General features: G+C 32.1%; 2 protein-coding genes across 3 annotated transcripts; one reads left to right on the top strand and one right to left on the bottom strand.

The window, feature by feature from the left end:
* The first annotated feature begins 106 nt into the window (after positions 1-106).
* Positions 107-8590, top strand: LOC111631742 (4-hydroxybenzoate polyprenyltransferase, mitochondrial-like). Of its 2 annotated transcripts, none has more exons than XM_023376048.1 (8): positions 107-168; positions 2157-2442; positions 6546-6712; positions 6792-6913; positions 6987-7072; positions 7166-7299; positions 7371-7559; positions 7625-8590. In XM_023376048.1, the coding sequence occupies exons 2-8, from the start codon at positions 2193-2195 to the stop codon at positions 7775-7777; spliced, it is 1101 nt and encodes a 366-aa protein (XP_023231816.1). In that variant the 5' UTR covers positions 107-168; positions 2157-2192; the 3' UTR covers positions 7778-8590. The 2 variants fall into 2 exon arrangements, with proteins under 2 accessions (XP_023231816.1, XP_023231815.1); XM_023376047.1 differs by lacking the exon at positions 107-168 and adding an exon at positions 1953-2078.
* A 5933-nt stretch (positions 8591-14523) lies between these two features.
* Positions 14524-20289, bottom strand: LOC111631743 (rho GTPase-activating protein 26-like). The gene is made up of 6 exons (XM_023376049.1): positions 20224-20289; positions 19990-20095; positions 17436-17595; positions 16874-17324; positions 16539-16799; positions 14524-14678 (listed from the first exon to the last, which is right to left on the bottom strand). The coding sequence occupies exons 2-6, from the start codon at positions 20019-20021 to the stop codon at positions 14629-14631; spliced, it is 954 nt and encodes a 317-aa protein (XP_023231817.1). The 5' UTR covers positions 20022-20095; positions 20224-20289; the 3' UTR covers positions 14524-14628.
* Between the last annotated feature and the right edge of the window lie 759 nt (positions 20290-21048).

Here is a 21048-nt window from a genome sequence, read left to right as displayed (position 1 = left end):
CGGCCATTTTTTCTTATTTTGACGCATTTATTTCACTTTTGTCAAAATTTTTACACAAGTTCAGTACGTGGATTATCTTTAAAAATTTTCCGATGTAGCCCAACGTTGGCCGATGGCGTGGGGAAGCGTTAACCCGGACAAGAAGCGAGAATATTTACTTTTAAAAAGGTATGTGTCGGCATCGAGCGGTGTTGACGTTTAGGACTTTTCTATTTTAAATGTCGGGTGAAGCAACTCGTTTTTTGAAATTTACAACGTTCGAAGTAACCGACAGCGCGATTCAAATTAAGGGTAGAAGAATGGAAGGTTTGTGCATTAGAATAAAATGTATAAATGCGGACTTTTGTAATTCAGAAATGAAGAAGTTTTGTGGGAAAAAAGAAAATGTCGACGAGGAACATCGAATTTATGGGACGAGACGAACGTTTCAAACGTGGATATTCCACGTCGTCTGAATTGCGTAGAGTATTTTAAATGTTTTATTCGATAATCTAATAATTATATTAATGGATTTCGTGAATTTAACGAACATTTTACTCAATTTTAAATTGGAAAATGTTTCTTCAATTCCCGTGGCTGGTCGAGCGACCGGTTGAAAGGTTCGAATTCACTTTTAGTCCGTGTCTTTGGATCCAAAGTTTCTTTTGAGACGAGGAAGACATTTGAACCGCAACAAGGTTATAATGTGGAAATACATTATCTTTTCCGATCATCAATCAAATCACTAAAAACTTCATCCGATTCAAATTTCACATCGTGCATTTCTCTTTTTTTGGCAGTATTTTTTATAATTGCTTTTGAAAGTTCAAACTGAAATTCAATATTTTGGTTTGAATTTTTTCATAGTTTCGCCAAGCAAAACCCAAAGAAGAGATTTCTCTATGGAATTTGTGACAAAGAATTCTTTTTTAAGTCCGCATTAGAAAGTCATCGGAGGATTCACGCCAGAGAGGCCGTTCTCTTGTCACTTATGCTCTAGAAGATTTAATTGGACTTTCGCTTTACCAAGGCACTACGCCAGGATTTATTCTGGAGAGAAACCTTTCACCTGCCGCGACTGCAGATGAAGGTTTGCACATAGACAACACCTATTAACTCATATTCGCATTCGCATAACATCTTCATGAAATGCGACCGCTCTCGAGATATGATACGTGACAACCCTCTGTACCACCGAAGATTAAAACAGCATTACACACAAGCTATCGTGCCAAATTTAGTTTCTTAAAGTGTATACAGGTTTCTTTTATGTTGTTGTCAAGTTGCAAGTTTTCTCACTATCACTCACATAGCAAAAAGTGCTATAGAAATGTGCCCACTTGTGGAACGGATTTTTGTTTCTGTTACAACGGGTTCGCGTCAACAATGTACCAAAGTGTTGTAATGAAGCAAAGTGTAATAGAATCGCTAATCTTTCTCGTATTCTTCTGTGCATACGTTAGCTGAAAGTTCAGATTTGTTTTTGAATTCACTGAATCCAAGCGGTCGGGGGAAAACACTAGAAATTTTTCGGGAGTATTCTGCCCCAGATATATCGGGCCCCGTCCCTCGCCGCGATTTACGATAGCTCGACGGCCCGATAGTCGATTGCTTAAAGTGGCAACCATCGTTCTAGAAAACCGAAATCGAATCCAGACGGCTAAAAAATCCCAAAAGTTTTTGGAGTGATCTGTTCGGATAAATCGAGCCCGTCCCTCATTGGACGCTCAATTGTAGACCCGGCCGAACCCATAATTTTTAAAAAGGATTTTCTTAAGGCGCGTTCGGAAATTGTAACCGGTGTTACCGGTAGCACCGGTTACAATTTCCGAACGCGCCCTTGTATTCACAGGGCAGAATTTAAAAAAAAAAAACAACAATGGGTATGAAAAATACCATTTTAATGCCCATATGACCAAAGAAGGAAAAAATAATAAATAACGGCTATAAAAATGTTTCTTATAAAAGAAAATGATTAATTTCAAAATAATCTTAAGTTGGCAACACTTATAATAAAACGAAAAAACGGCATGGTTGATGCAATATGTTGTGCCTTGGCTCAAGGACAAGTAATGCTATTTCAGAATGTTTTACGTATTGTAATTATCCATATTATTCGATTATATCGTTATTAATTTTTTTACTTGAATCTAATTTTTTATCATTTTTTACTTTAGATATTTTACAATGAATAACGCGGGAAGAAGTAAAGAATGTCGGCTTTTTTGATATCGAGAATTTGTCGATTTCCCGCGAAGACATGGCACTTTGTAACTCCATGTTATTTCTATGATGCGAAATATAAAAGATTCGAACGGTTCTCGGATAGAAATACTTTTCTACGTTCGTCTTCTAGTAGTAAAAGTCTGCTAACGGAGCTGACGGCGATACAGAAAATAGTAAACAATGCACCGAATAAATTACAACCATACTTACGCCTGATGAGATTGGATAAACCGATTGGTACGCATGTACTTATCTTTTGAAATTTTTGTTGCAGTAAAATATAATTCACAGTAAACGTAAAACAGATGCAACTCCAAATGACGTTGGGACGTTATCGGAGCTCTATGCCACACCTATATGAGTAAAAATGCCAAAATAACCACCATTCACCAGATATGGCCACCTACTTCCGTGTCGCGTGTGATCACAAGTTGCATCACTCTGCTAAGACTGTTGCATTTGACTATTTAGCCCGTGTGACTGTGCCGGCTTGGAGTAGCCCACTTGATTGTGGAGTACTTGATGTTACGTAGTCTTAGGGGCTGTGGGGGCTATCCAGCAGGCAGGTGTTGAGGTGCAAGCGATGTCAAGCATCGAAGCATATGACTACATGCAGGGCACAGAGAATAGGCAATATACTGGTACAAGATAAAAACTGATCTTTGGAGGCAAATATCTTGCAAAGGGTCACATGTACAGGTATGGCTTCTGTGACTTTTTTGCTCATGCAGGGGGTTAACAATTCTGGAGTGGGAAACCTCTCATTCATGGTTCACATCTTATCCTCAGAGTGTTACATGTAGACAATTGGTTCCTTTGACTTTTTTACTCTTATATGCACAGTGTACAGTTCTTATAAGATCCCTACTGCCTCATTCAGATCTGCATTTGTAACTGTAAAACTACACTCGAATTATTAGTGTAAGGATATTTAACCTATGTTTTCAAACTGTGTGTGAATAGTACATAATATAAATAATAGTTTTATGAGATTATGAAGTGCAGATAAAAAGCAATAGCCATTTGAAAATTTGTTTTTATAAGTAGAGATGATGTATAGTTTAAAAACCCTATTACCATTTCTATGGCAAGTTTGAGATAGGAAGCACAATTGCTTGTGAAGTATGTTGCCATTAATTTCTCTGCATACCTGGTCACGTTTTTGAATTTGTCTTTCCATATGTTGATATGATCTGTAATTAGGAACTGTTTAAATATTATCTTCTTCTTCAAGTGCCATCTCTGTTTTGAAGGTTGGCAATCATCATAGCTATCTTCTCTTTTGACGCTGCTGCTCTGAAAGATCGGCTGGAACTACTGTCATATCATTGTTGCAAGTTGCTCAGCCATGATATTCTCTTTTCTCTATTTCTATCTTTTATTTTTCTTTAAATTATCACTTGCAGAAGACTATACTTCTCCTCTTATGATGTGGCACAGGTACTGACGTTTTCATCTTTTAATGTTCAATGTTGTTTCTTTATTTTTTCTAATTTGTCTTAGTATCTCCAAATTGGTAATTTTATCTGTCCATATGTATTTTCAATATTCTTCTGTATATCCATAGTTCAAAACAGTCAAGTTTCTTTAAGTTGGCCTTCTTTAATGTCCAGGTTTCCATTCCGTACAGGAGTATACTGAATATATAGCACCTCACTAAGTGTATTGTTAATTTTAAGTTTAAATCTTTACTGCAGAATACTTTCTTCATTTTAAGAAAATTAACTCTTGCTTTTTCTATCTTCACTCTTATTTCTTCTGTACGATCATTGTTTGCATTGATCACAGTACCTGAGTAGACATATCTTTGTACTTTCTCAACTTGTTTATCTTTAGTTGAAAAACTATAAAGCTTTATTATTGTTACTGCTGATATCCTTAATAATTTACTTAAGTTTTCTTTACATTCAAAGTGAGACTGTATTCCTCACTATATTCCAATTAGAGTTGTTAGAATTGTTAAAAACATCCTCCTGGAGTGGGTTTAATTTAAGTAGAAAGTCATCTTCAGTGAGGAGGACAAGATATATACACTCCGAAATTTGTCATATAAATATTTCTTAGTAAATTTTTATTCTAATTTCTAATGTTACACAAGTAGCTAGTCTACTTTATTCAATATTTTTATTCTTTAGTTTTGGTTATCCAACATACTTCTTGTGTGGGGGTGTATACGTGGTATGTATTGGCATCCATTTTGTTCAATATCTTGGGATGGGGTAAAGATTAAGAAGCAATATTTGGCATGGTAACTTATATATAGGTGACGTTGATGCTATTAAATTTTGGAGTATGGAACTCAAGGTGGAGTGATAGTGGGGCTGGACTTAAAATTTTACTTATTATTGGCATTTACAATAATTTTAGAAACTCATTTCTGATATAATAAAATTAACTACACTTTATACCAAGTAATAAAGCTTGAAGTGTAGTTAATTTTGTTATATCATGAATACTACAAGGAAGCACTTATTTATATTACTAAAACTCATCTCTACCCTCAAAAAATTTATAAAAAAGCAAAGGCTTAATAATAAATAATACTAAGATATCGCGCAACTTTCTCATATTGGAATAGAATTGAGGTGGACCCAGAAAGAAAGAAGCGATGTCTGCCCCCGTTATGCTGGCACTTCATGTAGCATGATTTGGAAGCAGTTCAATTGCCTTTGTCATTGCTCATGCACAGGAAAATCATTTTCAAGTAGTGGGGCAATGTATATTTTTGCCTGGAGATTGTGTTACAGCCAATTAGTATGCAGCATCCATAATTCTAAGCATACATGACATCATATTTTTCCCATCATCCTTAGCACTATATATAGTGCGGTGTGGAAATTTCGAAAATACAGTCGACCCCCTATAACATGGTAGATACGTTCCGTTCTTTATGAAATTGATGTTCTGCGAGTCCTTAAATACATGAGCCAATCACAGCCCGGCACGTATGCAGTTTACGGACTATGGCTGTTTGAAAGGTTTTCTTCCATAAAATTAATCGATTCTAGACTAATTCGACTCAACATTTCCAAAATACATTTAATTTTTTTGGGAATAATCCATATAAACTATGCTATAAACAAAAAATTGTAGGATTACTTACCAAGCGTGCACCGTTCAACGACGCCATTGCTTAATTAAGCTTGTTTTTGTCATGGAGTGGCACATCGAATGGCACTCGCGTGCTTCCTGATAAATTATTTTTTTGCAAAAACTTTGCTGAACTTTGGAGACATCATTAATATAAATATAATTTTTATGGATGTTGAATAATAAATGGTTTAGTAGGTCCGCTGCTCGTTTAAACTCAATGGTTTGTGCAATATCTGCTATTGGTCTAGATTCGATCAATCCTGTCGCGACACGAGTCGAAGATGACGTTTTACTGAATTATATGAGTCTCTTTTAGTGTGTTTATACGAATACAGTCGCAATTTTTTTGCCGTCATATAGGAATCCGAACTATACGAACCCGTTTTATAGGGGGGTCTACTGTATGAAAAAAATATAAAACTTTATTTTAAGTTGAATGCTTTAGAAAATTCTCATGATTCATTGCAAATCGCCTTCCATTTTGCACAGTGTAGACATGTAGGACAGCGATTGCATTGCTGAATCAATCATTGGGTGATGGCGATGCGATTGCACTAAGTGAAGAGCCAGCATTAGGCATAGAAGTGGCGATTCTTGTATCACGGATGCAGACAGGTGAACTTTGCACTTGTTGCTACAAAAGAGGTTAAGGTCAACAGGGTGGGAAGATATAGGGAGTCGTGTCATATCTCCAGTAGGGTCAGACTTAATGATGGTTTTATTCATTATTAGCATTTACATTGTTTTAATAAAACCCATCCCTACCCTCAGAATTAAGCTTTTTGCATTTTATAATCATTAAAAATATAAAAAGTTTTTAATGAAATATCATAACAAATGGCACCACCAAATGTTGCCGGGAAAGTTAAGCAACGCATTGTTGGATTTTTTTACATTTAAATAGCCCCAAATTACATTTCCGAATTCCTCGTCTCAATTAATGGAAAATGGCAAAGTTTTATCAAAATTGGCCCATTAAATTTTGAAAACAAGCTCAATTCTATAAGCCCATAGACGGGCTAGCAACCACGAAACATCACAACATTACTTTGTCACACGCACTTGTGAAACGACCTTATATCTCATAAAAATTGCAGACAAACTATTTTTTTCTATGATTTAACTCTTAAAATATATTTATATTTGTTAATTATATTGTCAGGATCATATCATTAGCATTAATTCTGTTCTAACCGGGAATCTGATATTCCGTTTTTCTCTAAACAACATATATTATTCTCTCTTAGGTACATGGTTATTGCTGTATCCAGGATGGTGGAGTATAAGCATGGCTTCATCTCCAGAACAATTTCCTGATCCTAGGCTTCTGTTACTCTTTGGTGTAGGTGCCTTATTACTTCGTGGTGCTGGTTGCACGATTAATGACATGTGGGATAGGAAATATGATGCAAAAGTATATATTATATCTATTTAGGTATATTTTTACAACATTAATTTCTTCTATTCTACATTAAATTAAAGATAAATTATAGGTCGAACGAACGCAACAGAGGCCTTTAGCATGTGGTGAAATAAGCATGTTCAATGCTTTGGTTTTTTTAGGTGCAGAATTATCTTTAGGTCTTCTGATACTGTTACAATTAAATTGGTACAGGTAATAAAATTTAATTGATGTATTTATTTAATATAAAAGATACTTTTATAAATTAAAAACTTTTATATTTCAGTATTTTCCTCGGAGTTTGTTCAATTCCGCTTATAGTAACGTATCCGCTTATGAAAAGAATCACGTATTGGCCTCAAATATTTCTAGGTGCATACGATGACGACAGCTCTTCTTGTTAGAATTTCAAAATAATTAAGTCGTTTTAAAATTTTAAATTTCCTTTATTGTTATAAATTATAGGACTGACGTTTAACTGGGGTACTCTCATGGGTTGGTCGGCCGTACATAATTCAATCAACTGGTCCATTGTCCTTCCGTTATATGGAGCCGGAATTTGTTGGACTATGATTTATGATACCATTTATGCACATCAAGTATGTTTATTTTAAATATTTATTATTTTTCTAAATGCATTATTGGATTTTATAATAACATTTTTATTTAGGATATAAAAGATGACATGATGATTAGTCTTAAATCAACTGCTATTAAATTTGGGGAAAATACAAAAAACTGGTTAATAGGATTTGGCACTTCTATGGTTAGTTTACTTTTGCTGTCAGGCATATGTGCAGAACAAACCTGGCCGTATTACGCAGCCGTTGGTCTCGCTGCTGCTCACATTGCTAATCAGGTATGATGCATTATGGAAAAATTAATTAATTTATTCATTTATACTTATAAATTATTAAATTCTAGGTTATTACACTTGATATTAACAATCCACGAGATTGTTCTAAAAAGTTTCAAAGTAACAAAAGGATAGGATTTATTCTGTTTGGTGGTATCATAGCTGGAACATTACTGAAAAAGAAAAGTGATGATCGTGATGATGAAAATAGGAAATGTTAAGAGTTTTCTTTTTGTATATAGTAGTAAATAATAGTTTTGTACATATCTTCATTGTTATTTTGAATAAAACATGCATCGACATAGAAAATTGTTTGCTCATAACGTTAGTCATTGTGATGAAGTTATGTAAATATTTATTATAACTTATGCGATGGAATTTAATTAGAAAATTGTTTAAATGCATCATTAATGATTAACGACAAGATGTACTTTGATTGTACCAAAATTTCTTTTGGCAAATATAAATGAAACATGTTTTCAGAAATCTGATGTTATGCATGGATTTTATTTTAAATAAAATTGACTTATTTGAAAATTAATTTTAAAATCTTTAGGTATTCTTACACGAGTTATTCCGCTAAGTAAGAAACAACTTGTATGTATGGAAGCAAATGTTAAAATTGACATGTCTCCTGCTGCACGTATGGCGTGATATTTTGTTATAAACTGTATTGTGCATGTTTGAAAATATCGAGTTTAACGTGTTGATAAGCAGCACATACTTATTCTTTAAATAGAGTTTGGAGGTTATTTTGTATGCTGTCTTGTTATTAAAAAATGGCCACCGAGACCATTATTATAGGTTTAATTATATTGAGAAAACATGGAACTAACTGTTCAAAAGGCATCCATTCTTTTCGGACACCTTGCATATTAAATACCGGACATTTAACGCCATTAGAACGAACAGCGGTATCGAACTTCCCAATAATTCCAAGCGGTTCTATTTGTAATATGTATGAAATGTTAATTAAAAACGGCATAATATATTGAATTTATATTTTCAAATTGTTAAAATGAATAAATATAGATATACACAAATAATATTTCTGTACATTGGTGTATCTTTTTTTTTAACAGAATTACAGAAAAGCAAAAACATACAATATATTTAAATAGAATCTTTTTCATGATAAAAATTTGATTTCCACCATAATATANGTTGGCTTACCTCACGTTGCAAGAATGATGTTAAGACATTGCACCTTGTAACTCGTTACATAAATGACACAAAGTACATTAAAAGATTCCTTTCTTTTACATTAGTATTTTTATTATTATTATTTTTTTTTTTATACACATCACATACATGCAAAAAATATATCAAATAGAATAACACCGATTCACATTCAAGTCAATCTCAACTATAATGTACCGAAACATTATACGTCATAAATCGAGTTCACCAATTTACAATTATCGACTCGTCTTTAGTTACTATTGACAATTTTATACATATATGTATTTATATATGTATTCTCTAGATTAAATTCATAGATCTTGAGTTCTTTTTTTTTCTTTTGGTCTAGAGATATGCAATATTCACAAATGGTGTGACAGAATGAATACATCTAGAATAGAGATGATACTTTGTATTTTATCTTTTTATAGATTTACTATCTATTTTTATCTTATTCTTTCCATCAAAATAGACATTCAATCGATCTAGCAATAGACATGATTACTTGAAACATATATTTGTACTAATCTACTGAAAATTATGATTTTGAGAGAGAATTTCAATAAAATTTTCTTTTATATCTAAATTCATCTCTTTTTTTTTTTTTTTTCAGTTTATCTTCTGTTGATACCCCCTTATTGGCAAATTTCCTAGGCACTCGAACTTTCCTTAATACAGTTGCGTGTTAATAATTGTGATTAATAATTACTAGGGTTCGATTATATTGAAAAAATATATTTAATTAACGACAAGCCAATACCAAATAATTGAGGAATTCCATAGTTTACCGTCCACGTGTGATAACTTGAATATCGGCGGCATCGTGATCGTACGAGTCTCCATATAATTAAGATAGTTCTGTATGTTTTCGATAGTGTGTGTAATACGAAAAAAAGGGCGTTTAATTATTATTTATTTAAATAATGAAATTGATAACGATCGACTAAACAGTCAGAAATTACAGGCCAATTTTTTTGTACGGGGTGTTCGTAAAGTTACTGTACGGTGAGAAATTTGTAATGACGTTAAAGTTATATGTATCACATTGCACACAAAACCTGTTAGTTGCCCGTACAGTATTACGAACAACTTACAGGTCTTATATGCAATACATATAACTTTGATGTCATTACAAATTTCTCACTGCACAGTAACTTTACGGGCATCCTGTATATTTTTCAACTAATTAAAGTCTTCAGCTTGTTAAATTACTTAATCAGACTGTATTGACATCCAAGAGAATTGAATAGAATCAAGGAACGTGATGCATTATATGACAAAGTTTTAGTAACGCTTATTTATTAATGATGCAACCTTGACCTTATAACATCTGCAAATTAAAAAACAATTGAATTAATCACTTCTTTAACAGAATGAATTTTAAAGAATGATAATGCTTTCAACATGGAGAGTTGAAAATGGAGTTGATACCACTTTCCACCGTCCACACCCGAAGATGGCCTGTCTAACGGTTGAAAACATCTTTAAACTCTGCCAACTGTTAAAGATACATTGATTAATTCACCCGAGTAATCATAGCGGCTAGTTATTCGTAAATTATAAACAAGAATAGATCATTGACTGTCATATATTCAAGTTATCATGCTGGACAGTAGCCTTCGGGCAACTATAACTTTATCTTTTATCCTTAATATTTTGTTTTTTTTTAATAATTTTTAGAGATCTTTAGATACTTAACAAGTTTTCAAATAAAATATCATTTTATAGATATTTTAGAATGAAGAATTTTAGATTTGAAAATATTTAAAGTTTGTCGTATCTTTTCAAAAATTACTTTTATAATAAAACATAGCTCCTTTTTTTATTATTATTATCATTTTTAGTTCATCACATTACTTTTATGTAACTCAAAATACTTTGTTTATCACAGTTCGATTACCTATTGCAATTTTTGTACTTATTTCTTTAATTACATGTTAATTTTCAATTAAATATAACAGAAAAATCTGAAATTTTTTATTTATATATATTTACATGTTTTTAATTTTATATATTAATAAAGTATATATTTATTTATTTTTCGCTAACTACAATAAAAAGGTTATTTTATTTATCATAAAAAATATTATTATAGATAAAGTTTATTTTGTAAATTTTGGTCTTTGAATTTTGTTCAAATTCTTGAAATATTAATATTAATTTTTTTCCTTTACAAATTTAAATAATATATGATTTAAAATAGTAAATTGATTTGATTTGATCCATCACTTTTTAAGCATTTAATTACTATTTCCTTTAAGTATTATGCGATAATGCATTTGTTTCACATTTATAAAGGTTAGGGAATGAATTATAACTCAAAAAAATTAAACTTTTGCCTCATTTAAATAGTGTTTGAAGCAAAATTAGTAGTATAGTTTTAATTATCAATCCATAGAATGTTGTTAACCGCAACATTCTATGGATAAGCACCAAAGCTAATGAAGAAATTAATGGATTGGCGAATGATGCACATTTATGTAATAATTTAATGTATAGAAATTAATATAGCAATGCATTCTTAATGTATATCAATCACATTCTGATTCAAGAGTATCTGCATTATTTTGCCAATAAACAGTTCTATTATTATGATTATTATTATTCTCTTATATTTAGCAATATATAGATGAATTTATATATGCATATTTGCTATTAGAGAAAATGCCTTATCCAAATAATAATTTACAACTAAAATTACGTCCTTAATATGTATACATAACGAAATTTCTTACCGTATTCTAATGAAGAGATGTTTAAAATCTTCTCACTGATCATTAAGCAATTACTTAATATAACTAAAGTGTTTGCTTTCAAGAAGATTGTGAAATTTCATTTGATAGAAATATAACTAGAATAAATTGTGAGCGAAAAAATGTGCCAAAAATTCAATTCAAAAAGCACCATTGATAACAGTTTATAATTGTAAACGTCCTAATTGCACTCATTCTGACCATTCTAGATTAAAATAATAAACTGGAAAATGTTATTAATCTTATATGATTTTACGCAGTCTGAATATACCGCATTGTAATCGTTAATCACTTCAGCCATATAAGTAGAGATGGTAATATATACAATTTTTTAAAAATTAATTTCTCTTTTTACAGACATGATGATATAATCTAGCATCCACTAAAACTTGTGCAGATTAATTTTTAAATTTTTTTTTTCTGTAAGATCATAAACATGTTAAATGCATTAAATATCATTAAATATTATGTTTGTAGTCTGTACAGTATAAGCTTGATCTGCTGTTAGAGAGAGAAATAAATTCAATGTTTTTTTTATATTTATTTGAATAAGTGCAATGCCTCAAATTATATAGTGTGCTTTTTTGTTTTTTTATTTGTTCTCTAGGAAGACCATGAACCAATGCATGACTTGATGCAACGACTTTGTTCTATGACATGCACTTTCTGTACGTTCTTCTATTCAATAAAATATTTTAAATAAATTTTTGGATAGAAAAACATTTGGTACAACTTTGACGATGATAATCAATGACTGATGAGGAGTGCTAAAACACTCGAAATGCTTATTATAGAATAAAATTATTGCATACGTCATACATACGTTCGTGGTCTTCCTATAAGAACAAATAAAGAAAATAATAGACAGTACTATTCTCTACAGCTGGAGCTTCTTCCAAATGACAATCCTTGTTAAATTCCACTAAATAAAAATATATCTGCTAACAAAATAGAATTTGAATCCATGATCTAGCAAATTAGGATCATCGTCTCAATATACTTTACTATAAGAGATTAACAACAGTATAAAATGCTTGTACTGTTAAATTAGACAGAGTTAGACAACCTAATAAATAGGGTATAACAATTTACAGCGCTTATCACACCAAGGCCGACTGAAAGAAGGACCAGAACTTTAAACTGCCAATACAACAGGATAACCAACATATGCAGTTCACTGCATATGTTGGTTATCCTGTTGTATTGGCAGGTTATTGGTATTGTATTTGTTACGTTGTTACCATGTGTTTGTAAGCTGATGAGGGGTCCTTGTAACTGAAATGCATACTTACCTAAATTTGAAATGTGATTATTAAAGACCAATCCTTTTTTTATAAAAGTTCTGGTCCTTCTTTCAGTCGGCCTTGGTGTGATAAACCTGCAAATTCTTATACCCTATTTATTAGGTTGTCTAACTCTGTCTAATTTATAGTCATGGGCAAAAAGTGTTATTTATTAGTCTTGTACTGTGTTACTCTTAAATTTATTTCTGAATAATCATCATTAATTTTTGACGCTATCATTAATTTACTTTAAGAAAACAAACCACCGTTTTACAGAGGTTCTTTTTTATTTTTAATATATAAAAATGTTTGAGTCTTGATGATGATGAGCTAGCAAAGCTCAATAAATGTTTTTTATACATTAAAATAAAAAAAGGACCCCTGTAAAAGAGTAACAGTTTGTTTTCATAAAGTGAATTTCTGTATAATTCATAGCTTGAAAATATTAATATTAATGAAGCTTATTTAAATCGATCTTTCCGTTTCATTTTTGATTAGCTTGTATTTGGAAATTTAATTAATATTTAATTCTTTAACAGTCAACTCTAATTTTATGTTGAACAGACTACAGAATTTAATTTGATGTTTGTTTAATAGTGCAGCTTTTACAAGTCCTAAACAATTTTTTTAAATATATTAAAATACCAATAGCATAATTCTAGCAGATGAACCATATTCACTAAAAGTTAGAAATACAAGATGAGAGGAGAGATTTTATTGCAATTCCCAAGCTTTTGATTTTATTTTTGTTTCTTATAATTAAACTTGGCCTGTTAGTGGATCGTACTTTNGCGGTTTTTTGCATTTTTGTTTGCGTTTTAATAGGGTATGTCAACAGAATATACACTAAAAAGGTATTTTTCAATATTCCCCCCGTGGGGGAGAGGGACAGGATTAAGGCTTACCTTGAAGAACTTGGCTTCTATTATACTATTTTCGATGCGGGTTTTTGTGTTTTTGATTGCATTTTAATAGGGTATGCCAAGAGAATGTACACTAAGAAGAAACTTTTCAAAAAATTTCCCCCCACACGGGGGAAGTGTTATACATTAAGATACATTTTGACAACATCAAACGATTGCCTAATTATCGGGCCATATTATAGCCCGATAATTAGGCGATCGTTTGATGTTGTTATTATCTACTCGGGCTGTGAGTTGATGTTTGTTTATATAGATACATTTTGAGCCACAACAACGCGTGGCGAGGTCTGTTAGTCTTTAATAAAGTTCCTCGCTGGCATTACACCAAAAATCAAGTAGGCTTAACAGATTTGGACAGTGATTTTGGTCTTCTGCTTGGCTGGATCAGTTTTACTGGAGGGGTTAGAGACTTGTTTGTAATTAGCAAAATTAGTCAGGTGTTCTGGCCCTGAAATTGAGCTAATGGCCCAACTCTAGATTGGCTGGCTGTCGTGTCCACAGAATCTGTAAAAGCAAAAAATCATAAGGAAAAGACTCTCCTGCTGGGATATGGAGACTCCATTCATCTACTTAGTCACTGAGGTTGGCATGTTCTTGTGTTTATACTTTGTAAATATTGTGTAAATAAAAGATGGGAGTTGTAGTGTCCTTTCTGACAGATTGTTATGCACACACCTAACAAGGAGAAGAGGAGCTTGGGATCAACTCTAAAATTCACTCCATCTTTAGATAGAATAATAAATTTATAAAAACTTGTGTAGTAACAGAAATGAGCTTGGCTTACTCCTATAAAAGCAATATAAGTTGATATCTAAAAGTGTTTAATAAGATCAGCCATATAACCTATGTTTGTAAACTTTAATTCTTTATTATATTCTGGCTCTGATAAATTAATTGACATATACCAAAAAGATTACAATATTAACTTAACTTACTGAATTGTTCTTTTTGTTCTATCAATATCTAAGCAATTTCTGTAACCTGAAATTATATTTAATTAAAATATGTTAATTAAATACTTATTATAAATTAATGATTCCATTTGTTGATAATTAAATAATTCTATAACTATTTATATCATAATATTGATGGTGACTTTAGCTATAATCATGCTATAATAATTTACAAATATATCCATTTAATTTATTTGTCTTGTCAATTATTCTTAGATGAGCAAAACAGTTTAATTTCAGATTGAATAATATTGTGTTTTCTTAAGTATAACCTGCTATGGTATATACATCACACAAAACTGCTAGAATATAAATAAAACCTTTGCTCTGAAGTTTAATTGATATTGCAAACTCATGTCTATAATGATGACTACTCCATAGGCAAAAGTTTTCAATTTTAATTTAATATAATCCACCCCATTGCATAACTTGCACAGCAGGGCATAGCAAGATCAGTTACAGTAGGATGGCTCTAGAAAATTGTGGGATGCTAAAAGTTTATTATTTATACAGAGTGTTTTTTTTAGAGGTATACAAATTTAAAATGAAATAAAACACGTAAAAATAATGTTAATGGCCATGGTGTTGGCTTTATTTAAAAGATAATTTTATGCCATTAGTGTTTAAACATGATTTCGGGCATATGGGCGCCATGGCTGGCTTGAATGAAGCACAATCGAGAAGAACAATTTTCAACCACTTTATTGAGCAACTGCGGCCATATATCAGGAATAACGTGGCAAATGTTGAGTAACTTACATCCATTAAAAGTCACTGGTGTGCTTTATGGACAGGTGATGATGCCGGCCAAAATGTTACCATCAATGGCGAGCGCTTTTTGAGCCATGATTGCTGACTTCTTTATTCCTCAGTTGAATGGTATTGATGTGGCAGAGCCTTGGTTTCAACAAGATGGCACAACATGCCACACAGTGCGCGACACCATCAATTTATTGCAGGAAACATCCGATGAGCGCATAATTTCGCATAATGGACCAGTGAACTGGCCTCCACGATCGTGTGATCTCACACCTATGGATTACTTTTTTTGAGGATATGTGAAGTCACTAGTCTGTGCTGATAAACCACAGATGTTGGACCACTTGGAAGTCAACATTCGCCACGTTATTGCCGATATATGGCCCCAGTTGCTCAATAAAGTGGACAAAAATTGTTCTTCCCGACTGCACTTCATTCATGCCAGCCATGGCGCCCATATGCCCGAAATCATGTTTAAACACTAATGGCATAAAATAATCTTTTAAATAAAGCCAACACCATGGCCATTAGCATTATTTTTACGTGTTTTATTTCATTTTAAATTTGTATACCTCTAAAAAAAGGCACCCTATATTTTTCTAGATAAATATACAAATAGAATATCACCATCTGGACAAGAGACAGGAATGGCTCAAAATTTTCTAGGACTGGTTGAGCCATCCCTGTTCCTGCTCTAGCTACAGGCCTGCCTACATGCTTTTTCAAATTGTCTTTTCAAAACACACATACCCTGCAAGTAGTATGCACAAAAATATAGTAATTCTAAATGTAAATTAAGCTTCTTATTCTTTCTATTTGAAATAATTATAGTGCCAAATTGCTGCATTACAAACTTATTAGTCAAATTTATATAATGTTGGCTTTGTAAAGTAATTAATATTATATTGTACAGTAGACTCAATTAACTGGAAAGTGGATTAATCCTGAGATTCCAAAAATGCCTAAGGACAAGTCATTAAGTAATCACAAATTGCTTTATAATTCATCTACTTTGCAGGCAATTGGCCAGGAGGAGGAGGAGGAGGAGGAGAATGATACTTGTAATAAACTTCATCAGTGTGTAACTACATGAGATAGTTGAATAGAATATAAATATTCAAAATAATACCTGAGAAATGGCCATATTTTGTAGGATGAAAATCATCTGGACCCTTTCTGTTTTCATGCCTGTAATCTGCACTTCTAATACTGTCTCCAACTGTTGATAAACAATCAGACTCATAATTAATATTAGTTATTTGCTTTCCTCTAGGGCTTGTTTTAGGTGTGGCATAAGGTGAGTGATGAGAAACAGATGGCACTACATTTGTGCTGGATGGAGATAATCGAGAACTGTTTGAATCAGTGCTATTATTATAATGCAAATTATCTGAAAAAATTTTATATATATATTTTTTATATATTTCAGTTTATAAAATAATTTGAGATATAATCTTAACATACCTTGAAATGTAGGGTTATAAACACTTAAAGGTTTCTTTTTAACTGATGCAGGATATCTATGTGAATGCAAACTACCATATTGACCGTCACCAGTCTCCTTTTGATAATCTTTATATGCATATGATCTGGGTTGGTCAGGATGGAACAAGCTTTGTGGATGGACGTTTCCTATATAGTGTTTTTGTGAAATGGCATTTGAATTACTACTTTCTTCCATCAAGGTTCCGGACATGGATGTACGTAAATTGTGATGAGAAATCATCATTTTATTTCCAATACTGTTTGATATCCTTTCTGCATCTTCATAACAATAAGGTTCTTTTTCAATTCTTTCTACTTGTGCTGTTAATTCTCCCGAAAAGATTGCAGAATGACAATGGTTTACTGAAGATGATGCATAAGAAGGAAGTGGTCTTTTATTATCTTGTTCTAATGGAACTGTTCCAAATATCTGAAAACAAAAAAATCTACCATTTATTAAAGAATATATTTTTCTAAATTTACATTAATTTGAAATGTTAAATTGCTAATATAATTTAAGTGAAACAATAAAAGAAATGACCTTATCACAATATTCAATGAGGAACTCAACAACAATATTTCCAAATTTTATATCAAGCATGGCTGCAACATTTTGTTCTGGTTGTCTTAGTAATGTAGGACCAAAGCAAACTCCAAGATTTGATATCGTCATTAAATTTTTATCAGAATGTTTTGCTACTCTATAAAAGAAATTATATATAAGAAATTTGAAAGTAATTGAATATAAATTTGTTAAATTTATTTATAAAATCATATAATTCGTAAAAATGTTCAAAGATAGTTGAATTATAAATGTATTCTTTCACAAAATATCATGCCCACCAGTGACCGAGTGGATAAAACCACCGAACACTGGTAATTGGTTGTTGGTTTGGGCCTCTTTAACAGGCTGTCCACATGGAGTTTTCTGTGTTTTCTTCATCTAAATAGTGGCCAGTTTCCCATAAAGGACCTCCTGGGAGACATTTCCCTATGCAGATTGCCCTTGTGTCATGTTGCCATAATTGAATAAAACCAAACCTTTCACAATATCAAGATTACTTTTATTGTCTATTAAGTTTGACCAAAATCTTTTTTATAATTTAAATAGTTATATTCCTCATTTACTAGAGAAGAAACTATTAGCATGTTGAATTTATGACATAAATGTACCTGTACATAAACTTTATGTACAGAATGTGCCATTTTTAATTAGTTACTCAAAATATCTCAAAAAATACTGTATTTTTTGTGTGGAGACTATAAGACGCATCTTAATTTTTAAGCAATTTTTTAAAAAAATAACATTTTTACCATTATTTTTGTTAGCTACTAACAAAAATATTGTACTGTTAACGATAACACAAATCACTTTCAATTCAAGTTCACTGGCACCATAGACTGCAATGACGCGTCATAGGCTAGACAGTGTTCTGGGTTTGTGATGGCAGGGCGGGAGGGAGACGGTGTTAGCAAGCTTGTGAATTCCCGCAACTCATGTTTGTCGCATCGGTGCACTGCTGCTACCAGTTGAATTCAATGTTGCCAGATAGAGATAGGTTTTCCGTGGCATCAAATATATGGCCATTTTTAAGACTGGCGGGAATTTTAAATCAAACACTGGACATTTTTATATTAATTTCGAGTATAAGATGCACCTGAATTTTGGAGGCAATTTTTCAAAGAAAAAAAGTGCGTCTTATAGTCTGTAAAATACAGTATGCATCCTTAAATGTGTCAATCTTCTAGAAACCAGGCAGGTAATTAAAATATCAAACACACTAGCCTTATGTTTATCCCAGAAGGATGAAAAAAGTGGTTGGAGGAGAACAACATTGTCCTGTTAAAAGCAGATAAGAACAGGTCTATAGTTTTGATGAAATGAGCTTCTTATAGAAGAACATTACTAAATTACATAAATGAAACAGAATGTGAAAAGATTCAAGAAGATTATATAGATTGTATGCAAGCTAGAGTAAAGAAATTTGCAAGTAAAACAGTAGTTGATTCACCTGATATATTTCACTTATTTGCTTTTGCGAAGACACGAACCAGGACAGGGTCTGCAAACTGGAAACAGTGCTACGCAACCTTCTCAGCAAGCACCTAGAGGGCTACCCATTTATAATGTCAAATGCAATACAAATGATAGAGGTTTTAAGGCAATACTCTATTACCAACAATGCTTGGATTACCATCTTGGACTTCAAATCATTATATCTGTCCATTAGATTGGAGCCTTGTTTCTGTAGTCTCCATGATTGGCTCATACAGAAGGTTACGAAATCAGCATACCATCAACAAATCCTCAAATTATTGCACTTGATGTGTTATACCTCTTATATCTGACAGGAAAACATCTACCTACAGAAAAGAGGGGTCCCCATGGGTAGTCCTTTATCTGGGGACGTACCTGTAATGATGATTTGACTCTTGGAGACCAAAGTCCTACCTAAATTCCTCCAGCACATCTGCAATTAAAAGAGATATATTGATGATATTTGTATGGTTTGGAATAGTAACCCTAACATAGATGAATTCCTCCAGTCCATGAACAACAATCCATAAGGCTTGCTTTTACAATTATACCAAATGAACAACACCAGTGCCCACTTTTTAAATATTTCAATTTATTTTAATGGTAACGGCTTTGATATGAATGTATACCATAAGCCAAATTTTGTTCCGTTACATATACCAGCAGATTCTAATGAAATGTTTGGATATAAAATCGCTGCCTTTAAAGCCCTCATAAGAAGGGCATTGAAGGCAGCATACACACATTGTAATATAACAGAAGGTACAAAGGCAAATCTAGAACACATTGCAGACATAGCTACAACACATACAGTAGCTACCCCAGGAGCTTAATTTACAGATTGGCCTGCACACAAGACAAAAACAATGGAACCAGAATGTCCAAATAGCACTGTTCACATGCACAATACATAAAACCTGACTCATCTGATGTCATGTTAAAATGCCCAGCCTAATGTCCCACTTTTTACATTTCAGAATCTGGTCACTTTATATATTATGATATATAAAGTGACAATTATAATTGACAGATATATTATAATTGACAGAATTTTTACCTGCAAAGATGTTTGACGAGGAGTTCTAACATTTTAAAGTTCCTTCTTGGTAACTGATAAACCAGTGCATGGATATCTGCAATCTTTTGTAATTTATTATCTTGTTCTAGTAAAGATTGAAAAAAGAATTAAAACTATTTTTAGCTTTTTTAAAATGTAATTTAAAAATTTATTTTATATAATTATAAATTTTATTTGTTAAGTAAAAAAATTAATTTATGTAAATTCACATACTTGCTGCAGTTATAAAGGCACTGTGTAATTTGAATGTTAACAGAGGTTCAGCAAGATTCCTGAATTTAATAACAAAATTATACTGTATAGTAAATTTGATATTATGTAAATAATATCTATATTAAAATAATGAAACATAAATTATATGAAATAGTTAAATTAATATGCCTCAATGTCCTTAATTAATTATAATCTTATTTTTATGCTCTTTAAAAGCATAACAATAAGAAAAATCTTATTCTTATGCTTAAAACTGCTTAAGAAAAACTGTTATCGGTGACACCTGCAGACTATAAAAAAAAGGGGGCACAAGCTATAAAATACAGGTATTCCTTGATTAATGCAATTAATTAATCTCTCGATGCTACAGTATATATCAAAATTGCATTACTCAATTACAGTGGTAACTTAGTACTCGACCAAATGAACAATCCGAACTCTCTAGAATAAATATTTGGACTGCAATTTGAAAAAATTGTAGACCTATAAATTCCCATTGTCGTCCTCTGTCTGTTGTCCTTCCTTAATCTCGAGAACAGAGTCAGATAGATTAAAACCAAGTACAGATATGGAAAGCATAGGGGTAGGAAGCTCCAATTAACTACAGTAGAGCATCGATTATTCGACCCCCGATTAACCGTCACATCAGTTAACCAACCGTTCTAGTCGACAAATTTCAAATGTCCACTAGTGATGTGGCACTACAATATTTGGCTACGTCTTGGCTACTTTAATATTATTTGTTAAATTTTTGCGTGTTTTAGCTGGCAACAGGCTCGACCATTGAAGGGAGGCCAGTATTTAAAACTTTATGTACAGAATGTG

Source organism: Centruroides sculpturatus, unplaced genomic scaffold (genome assembly GCF_000671375.1).
Source record: "Centruroides sculpturatus isolate CEXI.00-Female unplaced genomic scaffold, Cexi_2.0 scaffold756, whole genome shotgun sequence".
Taxonomy (NCBI): Eukaryota; Metazoa; Arthropoda; class Arachnida; order Scorpiones; family Buthidae; genus Centruroides; species Centruroides sculpturatus.
Note: the sequence above shows the minus strand (reverse complement) of the source record. Positions and strands in the feature narration are given on the sequence as shown.

What these genes read in the sequence shown, in the direction of transcription:
- LOC111631742 (XM_023376048.1), top strand. Translation starts at nt 2,193, where the DNA reads ATGTCGGCTTTTTTGATATCGAGAATTTGTCGATTTCCCGCGAAGACA. An exon ending in TTACAATTAAATTGGTACAG is followed by an intron (nt 6,914 to 6,986) that starts GTAATAAAATTT and finishes TTTATATTTCAG; the next exon opens with TATTTTCCTCGGAGTTTGTT. An exon ending in TTGGCCTCAAATATTTCTAG is followed by an intron (nt 7,073 to 7,165) that starts GTGCATACGATG and finishes TATAAATTATAG; the next exon opens with GACTGACGTTTAACTGGGGT.
- LOC111631743 (XM_023376049.1), bottom strand. Translation starts at nt 20,021, where the DNA reads ATGTTAGAACTCCTCGTCAAACATCTTTGCAG. An exon ending in CTCGTCAAACATCTTTGCAG is followed by an intron (nt 17,596 to 19,989) that starts GTAAAAATTCTG and finishes TTTCTTTTATAG; the next exon opens with AGTAGCAAAACATTCTGATA. An exon ending in AAAATATGGCCATTTCTCAG is followed by an intron (nt 14,679 to 16,538) that starts GTATTATTTTGA and finishes ATATAATTTCAG; the next exon opens with GTTACAGAAATTGCTTAGAT.